Source organism: Salvia splendens, chromosome 3 (genome assembly GCF_004379255.2).
Source record: "Salvia splendens isolate huo1 chromosome 3, SspV2, whole genome shotgun sequence".
NCBI classification, from domain to species: Eukaryota; Viridiplantae; Streptophyta; class Magnoliopsida; order Lamiales; family Lamiaceae; genus Salvia; species Salvia splendens.
The window spans coordinates 31,340,014-31,364,524 of record NC_056034.1 but is presented as its reverse complement, the minus strand read 5'-3'; the positions used below and the strand labels follow the sequence as shown (position 1 = coordinate 31,364,524).

The window sequence follows — 24,511 nt, the reverse complement described above, 5'->3', positions numbered from 1 at the left end:
ACCCCGCATGCAGCCAAGGGCGCCGCAAATAGAACCAAGGGGAAATCGCGACCAACCTCCGCGACAGCAGCAACCCTACCGCCAAAGACTTCCCTCTCAGGCTAGAGCATATGCCTTGAGTCGGAAACAACCCAAGATCGAACAAGGGAATCAAGAAAACGGAAACCTGGCAGGTATGGGCAAAATCCTCGACACTCCTATCGTTGTGTTGTTTGATACGGGCACATCGCATTCATTCATATCTGATTTGTGTGTGGATACTTTGAGCTTGCCTGTTATCAAATCTGAACATAAGATGGTAGTGTCTTCACCAGTGGGTGGGACAATAGAAATCTCACGAACATGCCCGAACGTAGAAATTGTTATGGGAGGCCTTAAGATAGTCACTCATGATCTGCAAGTTATGGCGATCGGGGACATCGACGTAATTTTAGGAATGGATTGGTTAACCTTGAACTTTGCGACGATTCGTTGTAAGGAGAGACAGATATCTCTACAAACCCCGGGAAAGGAACCCATCGTGTACCATGGAATCTCGATGAACCGGTGAATCTCTATCATCTCTGCGCTTCAAGCTAGTACGATGGTGAGGAAAGGACATCCTGCTTATCTCGTCTATCTACAAGGAGAGGAGAAATGAGAAAAAAATGGAAGACGTAGCCGTCGTACGGGAATTTCCGGATGTTTTTCCCGAAGCATTGCCTGGACCACCGCCAGATCGACAATTGGAGTTCACAATCGACCTAGCACCAGGGTCGGCACCTGTGTCCAAGGCACCATACAGAATGGCGCCTAAAGAGTTAGAAGAACTCAAGATACAGCTCCAAGAGCTTATGGACCTGGGTTTCATTAGACCCAGTGTTTCACCGTGGGGCGCGCCTGTGCTTTTTGTAAAGAAGAAGGACGGATCGATGAGAATGTGTATCGATTATCGGGAGCTGAACAAGATGACTCTCAAGAACAAATATCCACTGCCAAGGATAGATGACCTATTCGATCAACTTCAAGGAGCCGGTGTATTCTCGAAGATGGACTTAAGGTCCGGATATCATCAGTTGAGAGTCCGACGAGAAGATATACCAAAGACGTCCTTTCGAACGAGATATGATCACTATGAATTTGTCGTGATGCCGTTTAGATTGACGAATGCACCTGCGGTATTCATGGACTTGATGAATCGAGTGTTTCATCAGTACTTGGATAAGATCGTTTTGGTGTTCATAGATGACGTACTAGTTTACTCGAAGAATGAGAAGGAGTACGAGGAACATCTGCGAATCACCTTGGAGACTTTGAGGAGCGAGAAGTTGTACGCCAATTTCAGTAAGTGTGAGTTTTGGCTTAAGGAAGTAAATTTCCTTGGTCACATCGTGTCGGCAGAAGGAATTCGAGTAGATCCCGCTAAGGTTGAGGCAGTGCAACAGTGGAAAGCACCTTCAACACCAAACGAGATTCGGAGTTTCCTAGGTTTGGCGGGATACTATCGAAGGTTTATAGAAGGGTTCTCCAAGATAGCGAGACCCATGACACAACAACTCAAGAAGGGGGTGAAAGTCAATTGGACTCCCGAGTGCGAGGCAAGTTTTCAACTCTTGAAGGAAAAGCTAACTAGTGCACCGATTTTAGCTGTACCAAAACCTGGAGTGAACTACGTGGTATACACGGACGCTTCAAAGATGGGACTTGGATGTGTTTTGATGCAAAACAACAAGGTGATTGCGTACGCATCCCGGCAATTGAGGCCACACGAGTTGAACTATCCAACCCACGACTTGGAGTTAGCAGCAGTGGTACACGCCTTAAAGATTTGGAGACATCATCTCTACGGAGTTCGATGTGAGATCTTTACGGACCACAAAAGCCTGAAATATTTCTTTGAGCAAAAGGATTTAAACATGCGACAGCGAAGGTGGCTCAAATTGGTGAAGGACTATGATTGTGGCATCAATTACCACCCTGGCAAGGCAAATGTAGTAGCAGATGCCTTGAGCCGGAAGAGCCATCCCCAACTGGCCACTTTTCTCACCAACAAAGAAAGCCTGGTCCGCGAGTTTAGTAAGATGTGTTTGGAGGTAGTGAGAGCACCTGAAACGGTGGAAGCGTGAATTGCCACTTTAGTTGTTGAACCTGATCTAAGGTCGAGAATTGTTGAAGCACAACGGATGGATGCGAAACTAGAGGAAATACGTGTAGAGGTGCGAACCGGCGAATCTGGAAACTTTAGTGAAGAAGGTGACAACGCTCTTACCTTCAAAGGAAGACTATGCATGCCGGACAACGAGGAGCTCAAAAACGAAGTGATGAGCGAAGCACATGAGACTCCTTACACCGTCCACCCAGGAAGTACGAAAATGTACCAAGACTTGAAGAAGTTCTTTTGGTGGAACGGTATGAAGAGGGATATAGCGGCCTTCGTGGAGCGCTGCTTAGCCTGCCAACAGGTGAATGCTCTACATCAACGACCGTACGGAAAGTTGCAACCACTAGAAATTCCCGAGTGGAAATGGGAGCACATCGCCATGGATTTTGTGACGGCACTGCCAAAAACCCAAAGAGGGAATACTGCCATATGCGTAATTATAGACCGACTCACCAAGTGTGCGCACTTCATACCGATACCCATAACCTATGGATCAAACAAGCTAGCTCAAGTGTATATAAAGAAAATAGTGCGACTGCATGGAGTCCCAGTGACGATCACGTCTGACCGTGACCCGAAATTCACATCAAGATTTTAGATCAGCCTACAACGTGAGCTAGGAACTCGTTTGAATTTTAGCACCGCTTTTCACCCGCAGACAGACGGGCAATCCGAAAGAACGATCCAAACTCTCGAGGATATGTTGAGAGCCGTGGTGTTGGACCGAGGAGGAAGTTGGGAGTCCGCACTACCACTGATCGAATTCGCCTACAACAACAGCTTCCAGGCAACGATAAACATGGCGCCGTACGAAGCCTTGTACGAGAGGAAGTGTAGATCCTCGCTCTACTGGGACGAAGTTGGCGAGAGAAGAGTACTGGCCCCGATGCAGTTGAAGAGATGGTTAGAATCGTCCGACAAATTTGCGAGAAGATAAAGGAAGCTCAAGACAGACAGAAGTCATACGCGGATGTACGACGAACCGACTTACAATTTCAAGCTAGCGACAAGGTTTTTCTCAAAGTATCCCCGTCAAAAGGGATAACGCGTTTTGGTGTCAAGGGAAAGTTGAAGCCGCGATTTATCGGGCCTTATGAAATCCTCGAAGGAGTGAGCCCTGTTGCATACCGTTTGGCGCTACCCCCAAGCCTTGGGAACGTGCACAACGTCTTTCATGTGTCGCAATTGCGAAAATATGTGTTTGACCCGAAGCACGTGATTCACTACAAGGAAGTCGCGTTGAACCCGGACTTGAGCTACGAAGAGAGACCCCAAACGATATTAGACCGAAAGGTCCAAAATGTGAGAAATAAACCAGTTGCTTACATGAAAGTACATTGGAGAAACCACGGGCATGAAGAAGCCACGTGGGAGCTCGAGGACAAGATGATGGAGTTATACCCAGAACTCTTCCCATGAGAGTACCAAAATTCGGGACGAAATTTCTTTTAAGGGTGGTAGGATGTGACGCCCCACTTTTCGAACCCTAATTTTCGAACCCTAAGACGATTACATTTACTTTCTTTTATGGTCGAATTAATTGATGAATTGCTACGTGTTTGAATTGGTGACCTAATTTGATTTGACCGAGTCAATTTCGTTGATTTTTATGACGTGGCTTAAATTAATTGATGGGGAATAATATATATATTGCGATGAATTATATTCCAAGGAGAGTGAGATTTTACTTAGGATCATAAATAATTACCTTGCTCTTTTTATTGTGGAAATTTCGACCACTACCAATTATTGGAGAGGAATTTTATTTCTTGGATTTAATTATTTACTTTGGGATAATTATCCAAATTAAATCCTAAAGCCTAATTACCTTATTTCCTTCTTGATAAAAATCGGCCCCTACTATTTTTCCTTAGGGAGATTTCGAAATCTCCTAACTTGTGGGAGAAGGAAATTATTCATTATTTATTTTGATCCCTTAATTATTTCTTTCCATGATTTAATTGGAATATCCTAGCAAATCTTGCCTTATCTTATTTTATTAAAGATTTGAAATTATTCCTTATTGAGGGGGAATAATACACGCCTATTTCCTATATTTGTGGGAGGATTTTTATTTATTTTTCTGCTCCGTATTATTTTATTCTGCTCCGTGAAGATACCCAAATTAAATTAGAGGCTAATTAAATAGCCCTAAATTTCGAAAATCCTCCTTATTTCTTCCCCCAAATTCACGCCAACTCTTCCCCCAAATCTCTCCAATCTTTATTTTAATTATTCTCCAATTATTCTCTAATTGATTGGGAGATATTCTTATTCTCAACTCTATAAATAGAGACAAACACCATTCCCTAACCCTAGCCACCCACACCACATGCCCACTCTCACTTTTTCATCTCCTCCCCCACTTGTTCTTCCACTCTACTCAAGATCCTTTCTAATTTCCAAGAGATTGTTGAAGAATCGAGACTTTTATTCGTTCCTACCGATTGTCTCGTCCAAGAAAGGTAAAAATCAGACCCTATTCTTCATTCCTCTCCATCTAAACATTCTTTGACTCCCTCATGCATGTAGAGAGCGTAGGGAATTCAAATCCAAGGGTTAATCGGTGGGAATTTGCTTTTGTATGTGTGATTGCGTTTTGAATGAAATTGTTTGATGATTTAATGAATCTATGGTGAATGATATGTGATGTTACGAAAGCATGAGTATAAGGACTCTTTTGAGCATGTTTGTGTGTTAAAACCATGAAAAGGTTGATTTTGAATAAATAGGGATAAACCCTAATTTGAATCTTTTTAAAGGCCTGAAAAACTGTGAGTTCGGACAGTATGTTCCGACATGTATTTGACCGACCAAATGAACTCCGATTTGATCGATTATTTTTCCTGAGTGAACTTAATGATGTCTTCTATGTTGTGTGTGAATTTCAACTCATTTGGTTAAAAGATGAATTTTGTGGTGAATTTTTAAATTTGACTGTGCAATTCTGCCATAAAATGCCTTCTCGACCAGTAGGTTACGTTGTTGATTTGGCCAACCAAAAAGGGGTATTTTGACATGAAATTTAAACTGGAAGTTATTTGATGAGTCTACTGTATCGTGGTAAAGTTTTAGCCCCAACGAAAGTCGGGTGAATTTATAAAGATTTTTATAAAATGGTTGCGCAGTGCTGCCAAATTTCTACCTTTACAAAAACAACTATATTATTAAGTTATGAATGACATACATGAATTATATATGTGATGGAGTGATGTGATATGCAAAGAGGTATGCTATGATGTGAATTCCATATGTTGATGGGGAAAAAGGGAAAGTTAGGGACGTGCATAAATTTTAAGTCCATGTTGGTGACTGATTGGGAATACCTTATCTAAAGGTGAATATTTGTGCGCTAAGCGTGATATCAAAGGGAAAGCGATACTTGAAATCTAAACGGTCGAGGTGGGCTCTCTTTTAAATAAGGACTATGTCCTAATGTTTTATCGATGGAAATAACTATGATTATCATGCCTTGATTTGTTTTTACGTGTCTATTTGATGTGGCTTTTGCCACTATTATATAAATCGAATTCGGGTCCTCGTAGGGCTGCAAACCCTACTTGGATTAGTGTACACCTATGGTAGACTGTGTGCTAGTGTACGGGCTGGCCGGTCTAGTGACCTGGTTTGCGGCCGCATTCCTTGTCATGTATTGGCAGATATGATTGACGTCTATGGGAAAATGACTGCGCAGTCGCTATTTTTGAACAATGGAAAATCTTTTGGGTGCCTCGGGCCTTTCTTAAGTAAAACCCCGATGGTTACTTACGGATGACATGATAACATATACTTTTATTTAAAATGTTTTCGGCATGAGCCACTGAGTATTATTTCTATAGTACTCAGCCCTGCATATGTTTTCCCTATGTGCAGGTTGAGGGGCGACGAGCGGTTGATGGTGTTGAGCAGGAATTAATAATAAACTATGGTCATTTTGAAACTCCGAGTTTCGTTGTGTTTTCACACATGACGTCACTCTTCTCTTGGATGCTTCCGCTGTGATGTTTTATTTACATATACTTTTTATTAAATTCTAAAACTGTTTTATTTGGGATATTTGCAAACTCGTTACTCTTTTTGAATAAATGTTAAACCCTTAGTCATTTACTTGTTGAACATAAATATTTTTGGTCATTTTATTTATTAAACTTAAATTCTTGGTCAAACTCTTGTTGAAAACCCTAGTCTTCTATGTTTGTCATTTAAGTCCTTTTAATTACGATCGCCCGCATTTATTAACCCTAAAGGGCGGTCGTGGCACCTATTGTGGGACGGAGAGAGTATATAACCATTTTAAGGCCACATTTGACCGGTCACAAATTTTAAGAAATGTACTATAGAAAGTGGGAGATAAAATGTTAGTGGAAGGTGAATCCTAATTTTATATATTAGTTTTATAATGAAAGATGAGTAGGATAAAATTGGTGGAATGTGAGGTCCATTACAAAAAAATAGTAAAATGTTAATTGAACTTGTATTGGTGGACGGACGAAAATGACAAAATAGTACACTTAGGGGGTGTTCTGTTTGCAAAATTGTATCCCAGATTAAATATGTAGTGTGTTTGGTTCATAAGATTCAAGCCCACAACTCAATCCTAGATGGTAATTATGAGATAATTAATCATAGCTAACCCCCTCTGACTAAAATAATCTCACAACTTAATTCTAGATTATATCTTAGATTATTGATATTATTTTATCTAGGAAATCGAACATCACTTTCTTGATCGACGGAGGTAGTAAAATCTTAATCTTGATAAAAAAATTTAAAAAGTGAAAGTTTGTGAATAATCGTTCAAATTTTGAAAATTAAGACAGTAGGTTTCATCTAAAATTTCCATAAATAAAATTAGGGACGGAATAGTCTGAAATCAGTTAGTCTTGTTTCGTGAGCGGAATAAATTAGAGAAGTGGGATTTAAAGACTAGTTTCGATTTACTCTCGTTTTGAGAGAGAGAGCAGTTTAAACGAGGAAGACGATGCCATAGGTCTCTTCTGCTGTGGAATGTTGGGACTGCCCACTCTCACAACTCGCCCTTCACTTTGCATAATAATCACGAAATAGGTATGTTTCCCCCCCAAAATTTCTACTTTCGAGTTTCTTTACAACGAAATTCATCACGAAATTTGATTTCTTTCCTTTTCCCCTTTTCTTTTTTAGATCTTTTTATGCCCAATTACCTACACTTAAAAATACCAAGCTTTGTAGGGAATTCTTGAACAAGTTTGCTGAGAACTGAATTTTATCGTCATGATGCTCTTATTTTAGTACTTTCCTTAATCCTTGAACCTTTCTCAATTCTCATCCATGCATGTAGTTTAATTACATGTGTATAATTTTCTGCTGCTCGATTATGTTTGTTTCTTGAACTAGGCATCCGATGTGCATTACTTCTGTAGATGACTGAGCATGTTGATCCTCTGGATGGTGTATTAGTATTCAACTGGAGGAGACCGACAGTAATTGGTGGACTACTTAATTATTTGAGGCGTTTTTCATGCGTTGTAAGTCGAGATGTTTCTTCCAGAAGATTGCCTCTTGCATGTCAGTACCTCTGTTTATTGCGACCTGAGGTGTTGATCGTGTGAATTGCAGATTAGCGAAGCTTTTAGGGGCTCGTCTAAGTTGGTGATTACACCCAATAGTCATTCTTTTGCTGCCATGGCTTCAGCTGAGCCTATAGATATCAGTTCCTCAGACAGTGATGATTCAGATTTATGGGAAATAGATAATTATAGAGATGACTCTCTGGGTAGGGATACTGCGACTACTATCAATGGTGGGGTCCCTCCATCTAAAGCATCCTCATCTCGTCCTATGTCCGCAGGTACCACCTAATTATTGGCCATCAGTCACTTTGTTGTGATCCAACTGGTGTTGCTCATTAGAAAGTCTCCTATTGCAGGTCACAATGTTTTTTCTCATGAAGTTCCTTCATCTTCTAAGAGGCAATTTTTTCAGTATGAGTCTCCAGTGGGAAACATCAACCCTTCTAGCAGTTTCAGAAAACTTCCATCTTGGGCACCTAAATCGACAGGTAGCACATAAATTATTCGTCATCATTTGCTTATTGCAATCAAACTGGTGTTATAGGTCTACAATTGCAGGTAACAATGGTCCTTCTCTTAAAGATCCTTCTTCTTCTAAGAGGCGACCTGTTTATGATGAAAACCCATCAAGACCACAAAAGCGGCTGAATATTGCAGAGGCCTCTGGATCTTCAACTTCAAGGATAGACAATAATATTCATCCTACGAAGAGAGTCTTTCCTGGTTTTCAGCCTTTTACCTCTAACCCGCAATTTCACAATCTAATAGAAAATATGGGTGCTACTGAAATTCGTGAGACATTGGGAAAATCAGTCTGGTCAAATCCTTCTAATGGAAGTAGAGTATTGCCCCAGACTATGATGCCTGGAAAACATTCTTCAACCACTCCATTGGTTGGTTTAAAAGATTCTTTCTATCAAACTGGGGCAGGTGAAGAGAGGCCTGCAGGACCTGATGAGAGATTTGTTTTCCAAGCAGCTGTGCAGGTATTGTCTGTTTATTTTATTGGTTTTTGACTTCATTAGTGACCGTTTTCATTTATGAAATCAATTTTTGAAATGAGAGCTTGTTCATAGTTTGTGGTTCGTGTGGGCCTTTGAGTTTGTGATTTGCATTTGTTCAGATCAGTGAACCAGTAGTATTTACCCTGTGATCTTCGGTAGTCTGTGGTTTTCAGTTGTCTTTTTCTCTAATCTTTTCTTTAATTTTCTGGAGGGGATTTCCTTACACTTTTAATTTACTTGTACTCTAGAAGTCAAAGAAACTTGGCATATTGCCTGTTGTACCCTCTACAAATATTTTTTTTATGTTCCTCTAGATAATGGAGTCATGATACTGTGATTGGGCATGTGGGTATAGACATCAAAAAAATACTTACATGAATAACTTGCATGTACATCTTTTTGTTTACTGCATTAATTATCTGTTTCTGATCATTAGTGTTGTGAACTTTCCATGAACAAAATTCCCTTATCTTACCTTTAGCAGCAGAGTCAAGTTAACCGTGAATACTTTGTTCCAGGCATCGATAGTATTGTACTCCTGAACACTTTGGTGGGTGTGTTGCTTTCTATATCAGTGCTCTGGGAATTCCCAATTCAAGTTTCACTATGTTGAATTTTTATCAAGCTAAAGCTTTATGAGTGTATTGAACTGATCATTGTCTAATTTGAAACTTTTTACTCTCATTTCTTTTGTTGCTTTGCTTTGAAGTTGTTCTATTTAATGTTTTAGATGTGTATTGGATTTCATATGTTATAATTGCAGGATATTCATCAACATAAAAGAGAAGCTACTTTCCCTGATGGACTCCTGTCAGTTTCTCTTCTTAAGCACCAGGTCCCTGTCTGCTTATCATACACTTCTCTAATTGAATTGGGTATCCGTGGTTTAAAGCTTTGACTTTTTCAATTTCAGAAAATTGCTTTGGCTTGGATGCTTCGTCAGGAATCATCTGGTTTATGCATCGGGGGAATCTTGGCTGATGACCAGGTTAGCATGTTAGTCATTTAAGTTAATCAAATTTCACGTGTCTTATAATTTTAAAATTCCTCGTTTTTGGATCTTTGTTTCCTTTAATCTACATTATAATTTTTCACACCCTAGGGCCTGGGCAAGACTATTTCAACAATGGCCCTCATACTAATGCAAAAGAATTTGGAGGCCAAATCTGAAGCTAAGCAGTCATCTTCAACCAAAACCGAAGCCTTTAATTTGGATGATGATGATGGAGTTAGTGGTTGTGTTGTTCTTGATGATGCAAACCAGATTGAAGTATCTGATGGTTTAGCAATACTTCCACAAGCGAGTAATTCAACAAATGGATTCCGCAGCAGTAGGCCACGAGCAGGGACATTGATCATTTGTCCAGCCAGCGTTATCCGACAATGGGATCGGGAGCTGGATGAGAAAGTCACAAAAGACGCTAAACTTCAGGTTCTAGTATATCATGGTGGCAATAGGACCAAGAGTCCTGATGCATTGGCAAAATATGATGTTGTTTTAACAACATATGCTATTGTTTGTAATGAACTTCCAAAACAACCTTTGGCTGAAGATGATGAGGATAAACTAAACAGAGACCGATACGGTATATCTTCTGAATTTGCCATGGAGAAGAAGCACAAAAAGTCATCTGTTAGTAAGAAGTTCAAGAAGGGTAAAAAGGATGTTGATGTGAATGCTTTGGATAAAAATTGTGGTACATTAGCAAGGGTCACATGGTCTAGGGTTGTTTTGGATGAATCTCAAACAATAAAAAATCACAGAACACAAGTAGCTAGAGCCTGTTGTAGCCTTAGAGCAAAACGAAGATGGTGCCTTTCTGGAACTCCAATACAAAATTCTATAGATGAGTTATTCAGCTACTTCAGATTTTTGAGATATGATCCATATAATGACTACAAAACCTTTGTTTCTACTATCAAAGGTCCTATAGCGAGAGACTCGATTGTAGGTTACCAGAAGCTTCAACTTGTCTTAAGAAATATCTTGTTACGCCGAACGAAAGGTGATTCCATTTCATGCACTATTCAGCCATTCGTTCTTTTCCCTTTCTTGTATTGCGGAACTCATGAGATGCTATAGGTTCCTAACTTCATTTTTATATTTCCTGATTGACTTGCTTATTTCAACAATATTTGATTCATGTATCAAGGGTCATTATAACTTTTTTTATCATTGTGGTAGGTGACTTAATTGATGGTAAGCCTATAATCAACCTACCTCCCAAAAAGGTACACTTAAAAAGGGTGGAATTTTCTGTGGAAGAACGAGCTTTTTATGAGAAACTTGAGTTAGACTCACGCAAACAATTTAAGGTTGGTCAACTCATTGTATCTCCCCAATCTATATGTCGCCTTATCTTCTATAGTTGCCAATGTGCATACGATTGCTGCAACTGGTGATGCTGCTTAAGTCCTGAAGATGTGGTCAAAATGTGCTGCTTTATATACTATGTCATTTTTAGGAGTGGTACTTCATGTCTTAATTTTTGGTCAAGTTTTCATTTGCCACTATATTTTTTAATAGATTCCAAGACTTGTTAGTCTACCATATCTTTTGTGTGAAAGAAATCAGTTCCTAGCACCTTGCAATAGCTATATCCTATATATAATGAAAACCTGCTTGCAATTGCTGAGGATAATAATATCTTTCAAGCTACTCTGCTTGAAAGGCGTACTTAGTTTAATGTTTGGTTATTGTTTGCATATATGACATGATGTCGTAACCCATTGCTTTCTATTAATTTATGACAAAAGCTCCATGTAGTGAAAAAGGAATTGTGTCCTCGTTAACTTGAAATGTGAAGAAACATGTCTAACGCAAGCAAAATTGAGAATGCAATATGATACAAAAGCTGTGTTCTGATTTTTGCAGGCTTATGCTGCTGCTGGTACTGTCAATCAAAATTATGCAAATATCCTATTGATGCTTTTGCGTCTGCGCCAAGCTTGTGATCACCCATTACTTGTCAAAGGGCTCAGCTCTGATCCTATTGGAAAGGATTCCTCTAAGATGGCCAAGAATCTTCCCAGGGAACTGCTTGTTAATTTGTTGAAACAATTGGAAGCTTCACTGGCCATATGTCTTGTATGCCAAGTATGCTCTTTTCCATACTACTTTTCATTGCTGCTTGATTTGATACTTGGTACTTCTTGAACTGTTAGTTTTTGGTTTTGTTTGTCTTTCCAGGAAGTACTCTTTTATACTGGTTTTTTAGGGAATCCTTAGCTAAATGAACATGACATGAGGATATGTAATTTCAAATAACAATCCAAGTCAAGAATTTTCAGAGAAGTCAGGGTTTGGTTAAGCATGAGAGTTTTCAAGTATTGCTGCTTGCTAAGATGACCTACCAAAATTAAATATAGCAATTAATTGATGAGGAGTTTCCCAGTTATGTCTGTAATAGCTTAAGGATTGGCTTAATGAATACCAAAACCAGACAAATTTTGTCCTTGTAAGCGAAGGCACTGGGAAATTATATCGTCTAGGATTAAGTCCTCGTTTAGTAGTTAATATTTTTGCTTACTGCTGTCAGTTACAAGGATCTGATGTATAGATATTATGTGCTACAGGATCCTCCGGAAAATGCTGTGGTCACAATGTGTGGACATGTTTTCTGTTATCAATGTGTTTCGGATCATTTAACTGGCGAAGACAATACATGTCCTGCCCATCAATGTAAAGAACAGCTCGGTGCCGATGTTGTATTTTCAAGATCTACTTTACGGAGATGCCTTTCTATTGATGTGGATGGTGATAGCCCTGTTCCGGACGAACTGTGTGATGAGTCTACAGTTCTACAGAGAAAGTACGTTTCATCAAAGATCAAGTCCGTTCTTGAAATTCTGAATTCATGTGTATCAAAATGTCAGAGTTCAGAGTCACATGATTTGGTCATAAATGATGCCTCATCATCAGCTGTTTGTGAGCATGAGCCAGCGAATATAGCACCTGAAAAGGCTATTATTTTTTCACAATGGACTAGCATGCTAGACTTAGTTGAGATGTCACTGAAGAATAACCATATCAGTTATCGGAGGCTTGATGGTACAATGTCAATAGTTGCTCGAGACAGGGCTGTTAAAGAATTCAACACTGATCCTGAGGTGGGGAGCCCCTTATCATTTCTGGTTAAGACTATTTGGCTTGTTTTTTTCTGAGACTCTCAAGTCTCATATCTTGTAGGAGTTGTTTTGGCAAGTTACTCCTTGCGGTTTTATTATTATTTGCTGGTGTTAAACTCTTTTATATGCAGGTGGATGTCATGTTAATGTCGCTGAAAGCTGGGAATCTAGGGCTTAACATGGTCTCTGCATGCCGTGTAATCCTTTTGGATCTTTGGTGGAATCCGACGACAGAGGATCAGGCTATTGATAGAGCTCACAGAATAGGACAGACACGTACAGTTACTGTGTCGCGGTTAACTGTCAAGGACACAGTTGAGGATCGCATCTTGAGTCTTCAGGTGCTTGCTGTTGTTTGATTTTGGTTACGAATTTAGGGTCGGGTTGTAACCATTGATGATGTGTTTTCAGGACGATAAGAGAAAAATGGTGGCATCAGCATTCGGGGAAGATAAAAGTGGCAGCCACGGCACTCGCCTCACAGCGGAAGACCTGAGGTTTTTGTTCGAGGGCTCAGGACGTTGAACAACTTATTTTTCCTTTAGCTGCCTGCAATGCAATGGGCAATTTTTGTGGCTCTATTAGACCCAAATGCTTGGTTGTACATATTCAAGTGGGAAGAGTGTATGCTGCAAACATTGTGATTCTTGACTAGAGCTAGGATATATAATTTGAACATGGCCTTCTTGTCTATGTACAAGACCAAATTAAGTGGTTTCATTTTGTAATCATCAAGCATATGAAATTTATTCTGGTTTATATACAAGTGGTCAGCGAGGATTGATGGTGTGAATGACACCGCTGACGAGGTCGGTTCCAGTTCCGGGCAGGAGATCCATGGTGGCGTAACTAGTTGTTCTGTCGCCGTAGAGAGATGAAGTCGGAGGGGAGGGTGAGGTGGAGATACTTGGGTTGAGCATGGATGATATATTCTCTAGCTCTCTCACTACTTCTAGCATAGGAGGTCTGTCCTTGGTCTCATCCATGGAACATCTCAGAGCTAAAGTCATGAATTTCTTCACAATGTCTTCAGGGAATGGCCCCATTGTCCTGTCTATGATGGAAAACATCATCCCAGATTGACATGCTGTGTTCACCTAATTAATTCATCACCACCATGAACAACAGATTAACATAACATTACACACACACACATATATATGTATGTATATATATACACCTACCTCTCTCACAATGTTTCTTCCATGAGCTATAGGCTGCATTCCTGTCACCAGCTCCAAGAATACAATGCCAAGGCTATACACATCGCTCTTCTCTGTTAACTTGTGTGTCAGAAAGTATTCCGGGTCCACGTACCCCTGTCACCTCAATCAAATGAGAAAGAACCCTTCATTATTTTGAGCCAAATGAGAGTGAGTGAGAGAGAGTGAAAAATAGAGGTACCGGTGTGCCTTTAACATTGGTGGATATGTGAGCAGCTGTATCTCCTATGGCGTCTGAGACAGGCGCAAGCCTTGAGATGCCGAAATCAGAGACTTTAGCTGTCCATTTGGAGTCCAGTAATATGTTATTGGCCTTGATGTCGCGGTGGATAATGGGCGGATCAGCTTCCGTGTGCAGGTAAAGAATGCCTCTCGAAGCGCCAAGTGCAATGTGCAGTCTTGTTTCCAGATTGAGAGGTGCTGTGTATTTGGCTGTTGCAATCATAATAATCAACAACTAATTAGTTATATAGGTGAGCAAGAAACTCAGATTAATGTAATTAGTTTACCAACCAGTTAGGAGGTCATGGAGGGATCCATTGGGCATGAACTCATAAACCAGCATTTGCTCATCCTTCTCATCACAATACCCAACCAGTGACACCAGATTACGATGATGCAGGCGAGAAAGCATTTCAATCTCTGTGTAGAACTCTTTGTCGCCCTGCAACGAACCTTGCTGTGCACGCTTTATAGCAACAACTGCACCGTCTGCTGTAGTGCCTTTGTACACTTTTCCATATCCTCCTTGCCCTATCTGAGTTCTGAAATTGTTCGTTGCCATCTCCAAATCCTCGAAATCAAACGCCTTCACACCCTCCACCTTCATCGAGACTTTGGGGACTTGACACGAGATGAGAAATGCATGGTTAGCTAAAACTTAACCATCATCTATCAGAAATTAAAATCTATATATCAATCAACTCACATGATTTATCCTTGACAGAATATTTAGAGTTGGACTGCTGTCGCCGTTTCTGAATGAAAAGCAGGAGGCAGGCAATTATCACACCGGCACATGAGATGGATCCAAGCACGATTCCAACCAATGCACCTTTGCTCAGACCACCGCCACCGTTGTTTATGGAGGGCAGCAGAACTGTATTATTTTCCAAACAAGCACATTAAAGCTCAATACAATCTAGCTAATGGCATTCAAGGTATACATACAGTTGGAGTAGGGTCCCTTGGCAGTGAAGTTGAGGAGGTCGTAAGGCCCAAATACATCACTCCCAGGTATCGTGAAGTGAGCAAACACAGTTGCAATGTCTTGAACCTCACTAGCATCAAACACAGTAGATTTGTTGTGGTCCGGAAAGAAGAGCAGAAACATTCTCAGCCTCGGGCCCCTTTCCCATGAGATCGACTCAACATGAACCTGGTAACGATACAGCTTAATGCCTGATATTATGAAATCTTTAAATAGATCCAGATACGGAGGGAATTGATATATGCTGGGACTCCTAAGCCGCAATCCCACGCCAAAAGGTGCTGCACATACGCATTGATCTGGCAGAGTTGGGACGTATTCGAAGTTGCCTTGGATGGGACAAATCTGAGGCGGACAGCTCAACAATGCAGGCTTCTCCAAGCTATCGTCAGGTATGTCTTCACCACCATTACTACCTCCACAGAACGAGGCGATGTTTTGCTGGTTTGCACTACTGCACACAGGGTTTCCACTAAGCCTACATGCGGATAGATGCAACTGTCACACGATTCTTCAATAGAAGTCTCATTTATATACTGACGAAATCAAGACTTACTTTAGTGTAACATTTGGAGGAATATTAAGGGTGCCGGAAATATCAGAAAGCAAGTTATGTTCAAAATTTCTGCAAGGGTATGACGACGAATAAGCTTGAAGGTGATGAAAAATAGTGAAACCTATTCAGATGGCAAGTTCTTGTCTTACATATCAAGTTTTGATTCTGAAGTGAACAATGCATTGTCCCAAATGTCCGATGGCACAGATCCGCTCAATAAGTTGTTGTTGAGAGCCCTATATCATGGTTGAGAATATAAGAATACGAGATCGTTTCAAAATACAATAAAAATGTTAACACTTACAATTTCTGAAGTCGAGGGAGGGAAGAGAAGTTGGATGGAATGGAACCGTTGAGCTCGTTGTGTGATAGAATACTACAGAGTCGTATGATTGAGTTATACACTGTGAGTGATGGAACATTCTCTACAGAGAAAACAAGGTAGGAAATGGCGCGAATCTACTAAACGGGAAACAAAAGGAAGAAGATACTTGCATGGTTGTAATGTTTTGAGCGAGTCTATTTCCCATTATCTTTCCAGTAAGCTGATTCACGCTTAGATCCCTGTGAGACAAGCATTCATTGGAATCGAGAAACATTATATGACCAGAGAGAATTTCAAGTAAAAGTGGAAGATACGAACGTACAAGTAAAGAAGGCGTCTGAGACTACTAAGATCAGGTATTGTTCCTTCGAGGCTGCAGTTTCGGAGACTCCTGGCTCAAATATAATGAATTATTTGTCAGTGGTCTGCAATCTGAAAACTAGATTCAGGGATACAGATACATAATTTCAAGACAGAGCGACGTACAGCTTGACAAGCTTGGTAAAATTGGCATAAGAATCCGGAATCCCAGTCCCAGCAAAGTTGTTGTTGTCTAGTTGACTGCAAGGAGATATTTATGAGTAAGAAAATGATCAGTTGCATCAGTAAGGCAGAAGAAGACGTACAGAATCGTCAAGTTAGGCATGAGGGCGAGCTCAGGTGGAAGATACCCAGACAGCTGGTTGTTATCAAGAAGGCTGTCAAAATGAAAATTTGAGTTGCGAGTGAGACATTACAAGTATACATGATTGATGGTTGTGCAAGGGAGCGGGTGCTTACACGTGTTTAAGTAAAGGAAGGGTACCAATCTCAGGCGGGATCTGGCCAGTGAATCGGTTGTTGTTCATGTGGCTGCATGAATAAGAGGTGTAGGTAAGTAGAGGGAGAGATACAGCAAAGCAAGTTCGAAAATCGAAAGTGGGAAGTTACAAATGCTGAACGCTGGCTAAGTTCGCGAAGGATTTGGGGATCGGTCCGGATATCATGTTGAGATCCAGCTGAAATTTGTTCAAGTTGGGAAGAAAACCAAGCTCATCTGGTAGAGGGCCTGATATTTGATTTCCACTCAAAAGCCTGCAAGTATTTAATTCAACATGAGGGAAAAAGAAAGTAGTAAGCCATGAATCTTAATCATATATATGGCCTACAAGTGAACAAGTGCAGTGATTTTGCCAATCTCCTTTGGTATGCTTCCAGTGATGTTGTTCCACAAGAAGTCCCTTGCAAATAAGACAACCCAATCCCATCATCAAATAAAGCAAAACTAGTGATATATATATATATATCCTATGCTCTTATAGTCAACTTACAATATCTTCATGTGAGTTAGCAGCCCAAGCTCCGGTGCCAACTCTCCAGACAGATTCAGTTGTAGTAAGCGCCTTGCCATGATTTTTATTTCCGGACATGATTAATGAATGCAAAGGGAATTATATCTATTAAAAGGGAAAGGAAAAGCGCATACAGTTCTTCAACGTGCAGATAGCCATCAGAGGTGTTCGAGTAGCATATGACCCCTGTCCAGTTTGCGGCACAGGGATCAAACTTCCTCGTCCAATTCAGATTTTTGTAAGGATCCTTTAGTCGGTCGCGGACAGCTAGTAAAGCAGAAACTGCATAGCATACAAACATGTGATTTTGAATATCTAAAGAAGAGAAACACATGAGATGATGATAAGGGAGAAAAGGTTGTTTCAGTATATGACCTTCTTGTGCATCAGTAACCTGTCCCTGCACATTTGGAGCACACCAACATAAACAAAGAGCAACACATAATCCAACCAACACAAATCTCAGCCCTCCCATCTGCAGCAACAGTTTCTCTGAGGAAGAAAACAAAGAGGTTTGCCACTTACCTACCTAGCTAGAGTAGTACTACTTTTATAGTAATAAAAACACACATTATTCATATACAAGTGGGAATCAAGAAGCAGTCAGAAAATTCATTCAGTGAGTATTTGGAAGAAGATTGTCAACACCATACCTGCCACTCTAAATGTTAGTACTACTATATATTTTTTGCATTATCAATTTACAAGCTCCTCTTCCTAATTTCCAGTTATTAATGTTGCGTGTTCCAATATTTAGTATTTAGAATTGTTTAGCTTTTTCATATTCCAGTTGCTAGAGACTGAGTAGCCAAAAGCGACAGATTATAATTAACAAACAAAATTTCTACCTTGAATGGGTTGATTTGGGAATAGTGAGTGAAAGGAGTTTTTTGAAGATAAAAATGGGCACTTGCAATTGACAATTTTGATTGATGAATACAATATTAACCATGTGTGTCTGAATCTGAGTGTGACTAATTTGAAACATTCAAATTACAAATGGATTGACATCGTCTCTATCTAGTAGTATAACCATTTAAAGAAATGCAGAAAGTCAGGAAGAGCAGTTAAAGACAATGGTTTTTTTTGCATTTAAATTTACATTCACCTGTTACACATCGTCACAACATTAAAATATACCCAATTGCTATTTTATAGTAACATATATCCAAGAATTATCATATTCTTGCATAGTAACATTCTGACACAATCATCCATTATACAGAATTAACCTGTTCTAGAAAGACTACTTCATTCAGTAAAATCTTGGGAGTATCATTATTATGTACTGCATAAAGATACAGGCTCTCCGGGTGCTGCTGCATACGCACTCACGTCATACCAACGCCGCCCTTTTGACTGTGGAGATATACTAGTTTTTCGGGTACCAAAACATACCCTTGATGCCCTCTGGATCAGCTTCAAATCCTAGGTTTCGATAGAACTCCACAACTGCAACCAATTGCCACAAACAAGTTTAACTCAACTTTTTTCCGGAGTATCAACTTGTTACACTAATAATAAACCAAATGAGTCAGTTATATGACTGTTGACCATACCTTTACTATCTGCAAAGAGTGAAATATTTCCGATGTCACGCTGCAAAAGAGCCCTTATAAGCTTCTCTATCAGGGCTTTTCCAAGTCCTTGGCCCTACACCACCACCGGTCCACCACAGATATTATAGGAAAATTCTTCACTTGGAAAAGAATAATAACGAAAAACTAAGGAGTCATTCATGCATTTCAATGGCTAAATTTCATTTAGATAGTAAGCAGCAAAAGTTTGCTTCACTTTGTGTTCAATTTATACCTGATAAGAAGGATCAACAAGGACATCCCAAATTGTCGCATTGAAAGCATGATCGGATGTAGCCCGGGCCATTCCTATCAACCTCTTTTGGTCATTTCCCTCTGCCAAGTAACTTGCCAAAGTACACTAAGATATCTGTCACTTAGTTATTTATTAACAAATATTACCAAATCATACAATACTTTTTTGGAAAATAAAGCATCAGAAACTTAGATGAGGCAAATGTTGGTATTCCTTAATTAGGAAAACATGAAAGGTCCAATTACTAAGTACCTTCTCCAGTTGACTTGCTAACGGAATGGAGAGTAACAACCATGTAGCTATTTCTAAGGGCTGCCGCTAGCTTTGACAGAGGCCTCCGAGGCCAACCAACCTGTTGTATGCATAATGAAAATTATTTAATGAGACCTGAAAATATATGACAATAGTATTTTTAATGCTTAAAGTTCTTAACATGTCCAGAATAAAAATGTTACACCAATACATAGCTAGCTTAATTGATGCAAGACATTCCAACCGAGCATTCATGAAAGTGAAATCTTCTAAAGAAGGCATATGCAAATGCACTATCACTAGCAACTTAATTCAAGTAAACTTAACCACGAGGCATGGCTCACAGAGAGTGAATTCTCTCGCGTTGGCTTAGACTGGATCTCGAGATTAGAGACAGGATTAATGCAAGGGATATTAATGATACGCAGGACGGGAACAAAAATGTTCTCTTTCAGGTTATACAAATAAGCAATCATAGATGACAAAGTAGTTACCTTATCGCATAAAGTCTGGAGATCATACACATCAACATTCCCACCGGAAGAAAAAATTATCTGCTCAATTGTTCCATCAGGTCTGGTGCTCTCAACGAGAACAAATTCCTCGGGCAAGGGCTCTTCCTCTTCTTCAGTAGTGACGGGAGGCTCTACAACTTGGATAGTAGTATTGTTTTTTAAAATCCTGAAACATCGCAGCATTACTCGTTTGATTATATATACTGTCAAACATTTGTTCGATATTTCAACTATTTAGCAAGGAGAGGAAAGATGGGAATTTTATAAAGGTTTCCATTTACCCTGATCTAATAGACTCCCAGAAGCTCGCCTTAAGTCTATAAATCTTTTCTTTTCGGTTTACTGCAGAGCAACACGACGGTTATAATAGCTGGATATGAACTGAGCAAGAAACTAACATTACAAATCGTAATAAGCATAATTGTTCCGTCAAAATCGCAATTCAAGTAAGAAGGAAAACAAGCAAACAAAAAATTGAAGAAAATTGAAAAATTCATAATAGGAGAAGAATAAGTGAAGTTGTGATTAAGAGAGAGAAGCAAAGTAACCTGTGGAAAGAGGGAAATTAAGGGGAGGAAATGGAGGATGGCATTGGCAGCGGCAACCGAAAGAAACAATTCGCGGGTAGCTGCAAAAAAAAAAATCAATCTTGCAATCAAAAAAAGAAGAAAAACAAAAGAATAAAATGAAATTAGAAATGAGGAACTCACAGATTGAGGTCGGAAGCAGAATTGGGCAACACTACCAGTCCTTGGGCTGGCATTCTTTTGAATTTGGGATAGATGTATGTGGTAGCCACACCCTCACCTCCAATTCTTCGATTTTTCTTCTCTCTATTTTCTGTTCTATTTTTTTTTTGTTAGGCTTAGGGCATCCGCAGTGGTGCGGATGTCCCGGCAGATATCCCCGCGTACTTCCCAAAAACACATTCTGCCACGTCATAAGGACTTCCCATTGCACTGCCACGTCATAAGGACATCCCACTGCACAGTGGCGGACATCCCCAAGGACATCCCGACGGACTTCCCACAATAATAAAAATTCACAAATTCACCAAATTAAACAATTTACGGAATTAACATTTACGGAATTAAAATTTCGACACAAATACGGAGAAATCACTATCGTGGTGCTCCATTTATCTTCGAAAGAAAAGTATTTAGAGAGAGATACTCGTTAATACAAGTGGGACGAATGAAATGAAATTCAACGAGCCGTATTTATACATTTTTTTTAAAAAAATAATAAAATAATCGGGACGTCTTAATACAAGTGGGGCGAATGAAATGAAATTCAACGAGCCGTATTTATAGAATTTTTGAAAAAAAAAAAATAATCGGGACGTCCGCGCGGACGTCCGTGGGGTCAACGCAACGGCGGAAGTCCGCAAGGACGTTGCCACGGACGTTCCGTGAACGTCGCAGAATTCCGGTGTCCACAGCGGACGTCCGTATCCGCGTCACCTTTGCACAATGGCGAACGTCACCCTCCTTTCTGAATAAAAGAACTACATAAATGCATAAATGGCCCTAAACATTTTTTTAACTACTTAAATGCTCTAAACTTTTATATATATATATATATATATAGGGTTTTGATCCATGCAAAACCATTCTTAATATAAAAATACAGAACCAAGCATACAAAAGTCATTTTTAGGTCATTGTAAGCTTATTTTTACATCATTATAGTAAGGATGACGTGAAATGATCTTAACATGACCTCAAATCCAAAGTTTATAATATGACCTAAAACTGCTTTACAATGACCCTCCGTGTTTTTGTTTAATTATTGACCATTGGATTGTCAAATCTCATGGTCAGGATTTGGTCTGGATTTTGTATTGAGATCAAGTTTTGTATTGATCATTTTCCTACATATATATATATATATATTTATACATAGTTATGAGAAGTGATCAATATTTAATTTAATTTTAAGTGTATAATTAGAGATTAAATCTAAACCAAACAAATAAAAACAATAAATATTGTTTATTTTAATATTTAAAATAGGCGAATGACAAACTCATATTTTATCGGTTTAATTGGTCTGTTGATGTGATTATCGTTGAATTCTATTGATCAATTTAGGTGTTCCAGCCAATTATTTGTTATTGTGGAGTTTGATGTGTTTGTTGAGTTGTGTAGAGAAAATAAGCAAAAAAAAGGCAAAATACGATTCTCAGGACATATCACCCAACCAGGCGCAATAACAGGCCACTCGACCGGGCTCGGATTTTTGTGAAGCGAAGTTCCAGAGGCTTTTCACCCGGACGGGTGAAATACACGTGTACTGACGCTAATTTCGCAAAAATGAAAAAATAAGAAGTAAAAGGGGATCTAGGTTTCTACATTCTAAACAAGCTCACTCCTACACCTCCCACACACCCCAAGAACACTGGTCGGACTTGAAGGAGATGAGATGGATTGATCAAGTTATATAGAAGATAACCGATCGGGTGGACCAGTTAGCAAATGTCGTTGCCACTTGATCAAGGCGTTTCTCGCTCTCGCTCGCCACCAATGTAATTTATAACTCCCAAACTCTCACAACTTTAACAGTAAAGCGGCAAGAACGAGGTCGATCCCACAGAGAAACCGGTGTATCGAGTGTGTGAGTAGTGAACAGGGTTCGGCTGCTGTCACGCTTTAGTTTGGGAGTTTCTAAGCTACTGGATTTAAGCTAGGCAAAAATGTTAACTATCTACTTGATCAAGCTACTCATCATGCTGACACAATTTAATGTATCAAGTGAGCGACATGCGGAAATAAAAACTTAACTACTTAGACATGCTACGAAAAGCACAAACACTTTGCCAGTCAACATGATAAAGTTTCGGACAATTAATTGAAGACTTAAAAGCGAATCTGAACTGGAATAGTAAACAAGATGTCGAAAACAAAACAACTTCGACTTTTATAGCTCAGAACAGTGCGGTGAACATGCGGACTACAAAAAGATCGATTTTTTAACTACGGAATTAAACTAAGCTGTCAACTTCGGAAAATAAGAAAGCGAGTAAAGCCGAGGAGTTCTCGGTTGGAAACTTGGGACGGCGCCGAACAGATATTGAGTACTCTGTCGCGCTCCCTTCGGTCGCTCTCTCTCTAACTATTTCTTTTACTATGCTACCTTCGAAACTGGAAACTAAACTCAGAACTAAACTGAAAGGAAAATAAAAGAAGAAACTGAAAAGGAGAAACTAAAAGGAAGATAGATCCTCTCTTAACTATGGTGGCACATCCTTTATTTATAAGCTCGCCGCAATGACCTCCAGCTGGATAACGATCTCGGAAGAGGATATTCGCTCACATTGTGATCGAGCGTCTCATCGATTGATACGTGCCTTTCTTCTAGACTGATGTCGCTCCTCAATAACAGAATGATGACTCAGCTCCGTCCTTGCGTCTTGCGTTTCAGCACGTGTCCCCTTCTAGAACGTCGTCCTTGATAACAGAATGATGATTCCCCTCCAGCTCATTAGCTCACGCGTCCTTCTTCTAGAAACCAGTAGTCCCCGCCTAACTGCCTGATCACCCCTTGATCATTTCACCCGATTTTTGGCCTTTTTCGCCTTTTGTACCAACTTGATCAGCTTGGCCTTGTTGCCTTGGTCAAGCGGCATTCTAACACAATTAACACTTGCTTTGTGCGATAAACTGATCAAGTAGCATACATTTTACTCCTAAACCGATGCATGATCAAACACTTTTGAGAGAGAGAATTGAAGATTGAAGCTTCACTCCATATATTCGTTCCACATGATTTCTTAGCATCTATCATTCATGTTTTTGATGGAATTCTTTGTGTTAAACTTGGTTTTTTCCATGAACATGAGTAGCTAAACCTTTTTGTAAAATTCTTGGTGATGATGCACTAATTTCATAGTTTTTATTCAATCAATCTTGTTCTTACCTTGCTCTTGTAGTTGTTTGATTATTCTTGGGTTTATTTCTTTTAATTGCTTGATCACAACTTGATTGTGTAGGATTAATTAGATTAATCGGGAAATGAAATAGTTAATCTGGAAATAAAAATAATTCACACCGTAATACAATAAAACTCGGGAGAGTTGAGGTTTTGAGTGAGGTCTTTGATCTCATCGTGCTTTTGAAAGTTAGGGGTTTAGGATTAGAAGGAGACTTCAATCCTAGCACCTAATCTACAGGTTTCTCACCTCAGGAGGGGGTCTAATCTATAATTGTGATCGACTTAATAACTCTAGGGACACTAAAAGGTAAGGAAAATAGATTGGATAAGAGCTTGAAATTGTGCATTGGATTCTTAAGTTCTACATTTTCTCCATATTATCTTTCCATATCTTGTTTACTTGCTTATTTTATGTTTTTATTAGTTGTTAGAACAAACCAAATCCTTTCCGATTGTCTAGATAGTAGTTAATATTTGTTCGTGGTACTTAAATTGGTACAAATTTATCT

The 24,511-nt window shown here is 39.6% G+C and overlaps 3 protein-coding genes across 7 annotated transcripts; 1 reads left to right on the top strand and 2 right to left on the bottom strand.

Annotated features, from left to right (window-relative positions):
* The first annotated feature begins 7,023 nt into the window (after positions 1-7,023).
* LOC121795664 (helicase-like transcription factor CHR28) lies at positions 7,024-13,587 on the top strand. 4 transcript variants are annotated; one of them, XM_042194217.1, is made up of 14 exons: positions 7,024-7,207; positions 7,304-7,410; positions 7,517-7,647; positions 7,739-7,970; positions 8,049-8,180; positions 8,251-8,678; positions 9,460-9,531; positions 9,610-9,684; positions 9,799-10,702; positions 10,882-11,012; positions 11,572-11,793; positions 12,273-12,806; positions 12,956-13,165; positions 13,236-13,587. In XM_042194217.1, exons 3-14 carry the CDS (start codon positions 7,543-7,545, stop codon positions 13,347-13,349), a joined length of 3,159 nt encoding a protein of 1,052 aa, XP_042050151.1. In that variant the 5' UTR covers positions 7,024-7,207; positions 7,304-7,410; positions 7,517-7,542; the 3' UTR covers positions 13,350-13,587. The 4 variants fall into 4 exon arrangements, with proteins under 4 accessions (XP_042050151.1, XP_042050152.1, XP_042050153.1 ...); XM_042194218.1 differs by lacking the exon at positions 7,304-7,410 and having other exon boundaries at positions 7,543-7,647; XM_042194219.1 differs by lacking the exon at positions 7,304-7,410 and having other exon boundaries at positions 8,275-8,678.
* On the bottom strand, positions 13,520-18,150 carry LOC121795665 (probable LRR receptor-like serine/threonine-protein kinase At1g06840). Of its 2 annotated transcripts, none has more exons than XM_042194221.1 (20): positions 18,123-18,150; positions 17,845-17,944; positions 17,604-17,751; positions 17,449-17,520; positions 17,287-17,358; positions 17,069-17,212; positions 16,919-16,990; positions 16,765-16,836; positions 16,625-16,699; positions 16,461-16,529; positions 16,309-16,377; positions 16,118-16,189; positions 15,963-16,049; positions 15,814-15,882; positions 15,218-15,735; positions 14,976-15,146; positions 14,561-14,890; positions 14,229-14,479; positions 14,009-14,143; positions 13,520-13,921 (listed from the first exon to the last, which is right to left on the bottom strand). In XM_042194221.1, the coding sequence occupies exons 2-20, from the start codon at positions 17,942-17,944 to the stop codon at positions 13,595-13,597; spliced, it is 2,853 nt and encodes a 950-aa protein (XP_042050155.1). In that variant the 5' UTR covers positions 18,123-18,150; the 3' UTR covers positions 13,520-13,594. The 2 variants fall into 2 exon arrangements, with proteins under 2 accessions (XP_042050155.1, XP_042050154.1); XM_042194220.1 differs by having other exon boundaries at positions 17,845-17,961; positions 18,123-18,140.
* Positions 18,151-18,536: 386 nt separating this feature from the next.
* LOC121795666 (histone acetyltransferase TAP1-like) lies at positions 18,537-20,926 on the bottom strand. The gene is made up of 8 exons (XM_042194222.1): positions 20,780-20,926; positions 20,618-20,697; positions 20,351-20,411; positions 20,049-20,235; positions 19,555-19,654; positions 19,282-19,382; positions 19,029-19,122; positions 18,537-18,921 (listed from the first exon to the last, which is right to left on the bottom strand). Exons 1-8 carry the CDS (start codon positions 20,830-20,832, stop codon positions 18,842-18,844), a joined length of 756 nt encoding a protein of 251 aa, XP_042050156.1. The 5' UTR covers positions 20,833-20,926; the 3' UTR covers positions 18,537-18,841.
* Positions 20,927-24,511: the final 3,585 nt, after the last annotated feature.

Coding starts and splice junctions, on each gene's coding strand:
- LOC121795664 (XM_042194218.1), top strand. CDS start 7,543: ATGACTGAGCATGTTGATCCTCTGGATGGTGTATTAGTATTCAACTGG. Junction 8,181..8,250: donor TTGGGCACCTAAATCGACAG/GTAGCACATAAA, acceptor CTACAATTGCAG/GTAACAATGGTCCTTCTCTT. Junction 8,679..9,459: donor TTTTCCAAGCAGCTGTGCAG/GTATTGTCTGTT, acceptor TTATAATTGCAG/GATATTCATCAACATAAAAG.
- LOC121795665 (XM_042194221.1), bottom strand. CDS start 17,944: ATGGGAGGGCTGAGATTTGTGTTGGTTGGATTATGTGTTGCTCTTTGT. Junction 16,050..16,117: donor CTCCCTCGACTTCAGAAATT/GTAAGTGTTAAC, acceptor ACCATGATATAG/GGCTCTCAACAACAACTTAT. Junction 15,883..15,962: donor TCAGAATCAAAACTTGATAT/GTAAGACAAGAA, acceptor ATACCCTTGCAG/AAATTTTGAACATAACTTGC.
- LOC121795666 (XM_042194222.1), bottom strand. CDS start 20,832: ATGCCAGCCCAAGGACTGGTAGTGTTGCCCAATTCTGCTTCCGACCTC. Junction 19,383..19,554: donor TAGCAAGTCAACTGGAGAAG/GTACTTAGTAAT, acceptor GTTACTTGGCAG/AGGGAAATGACCAAAAGAGG. Junction 18,922..19,028: donor ACTCTTTGCAGATAGTAAAG/GTATGGTCAACA, acceptor AATTGGTTGCAG/TTGTGGAGTTCTATCGAAAC.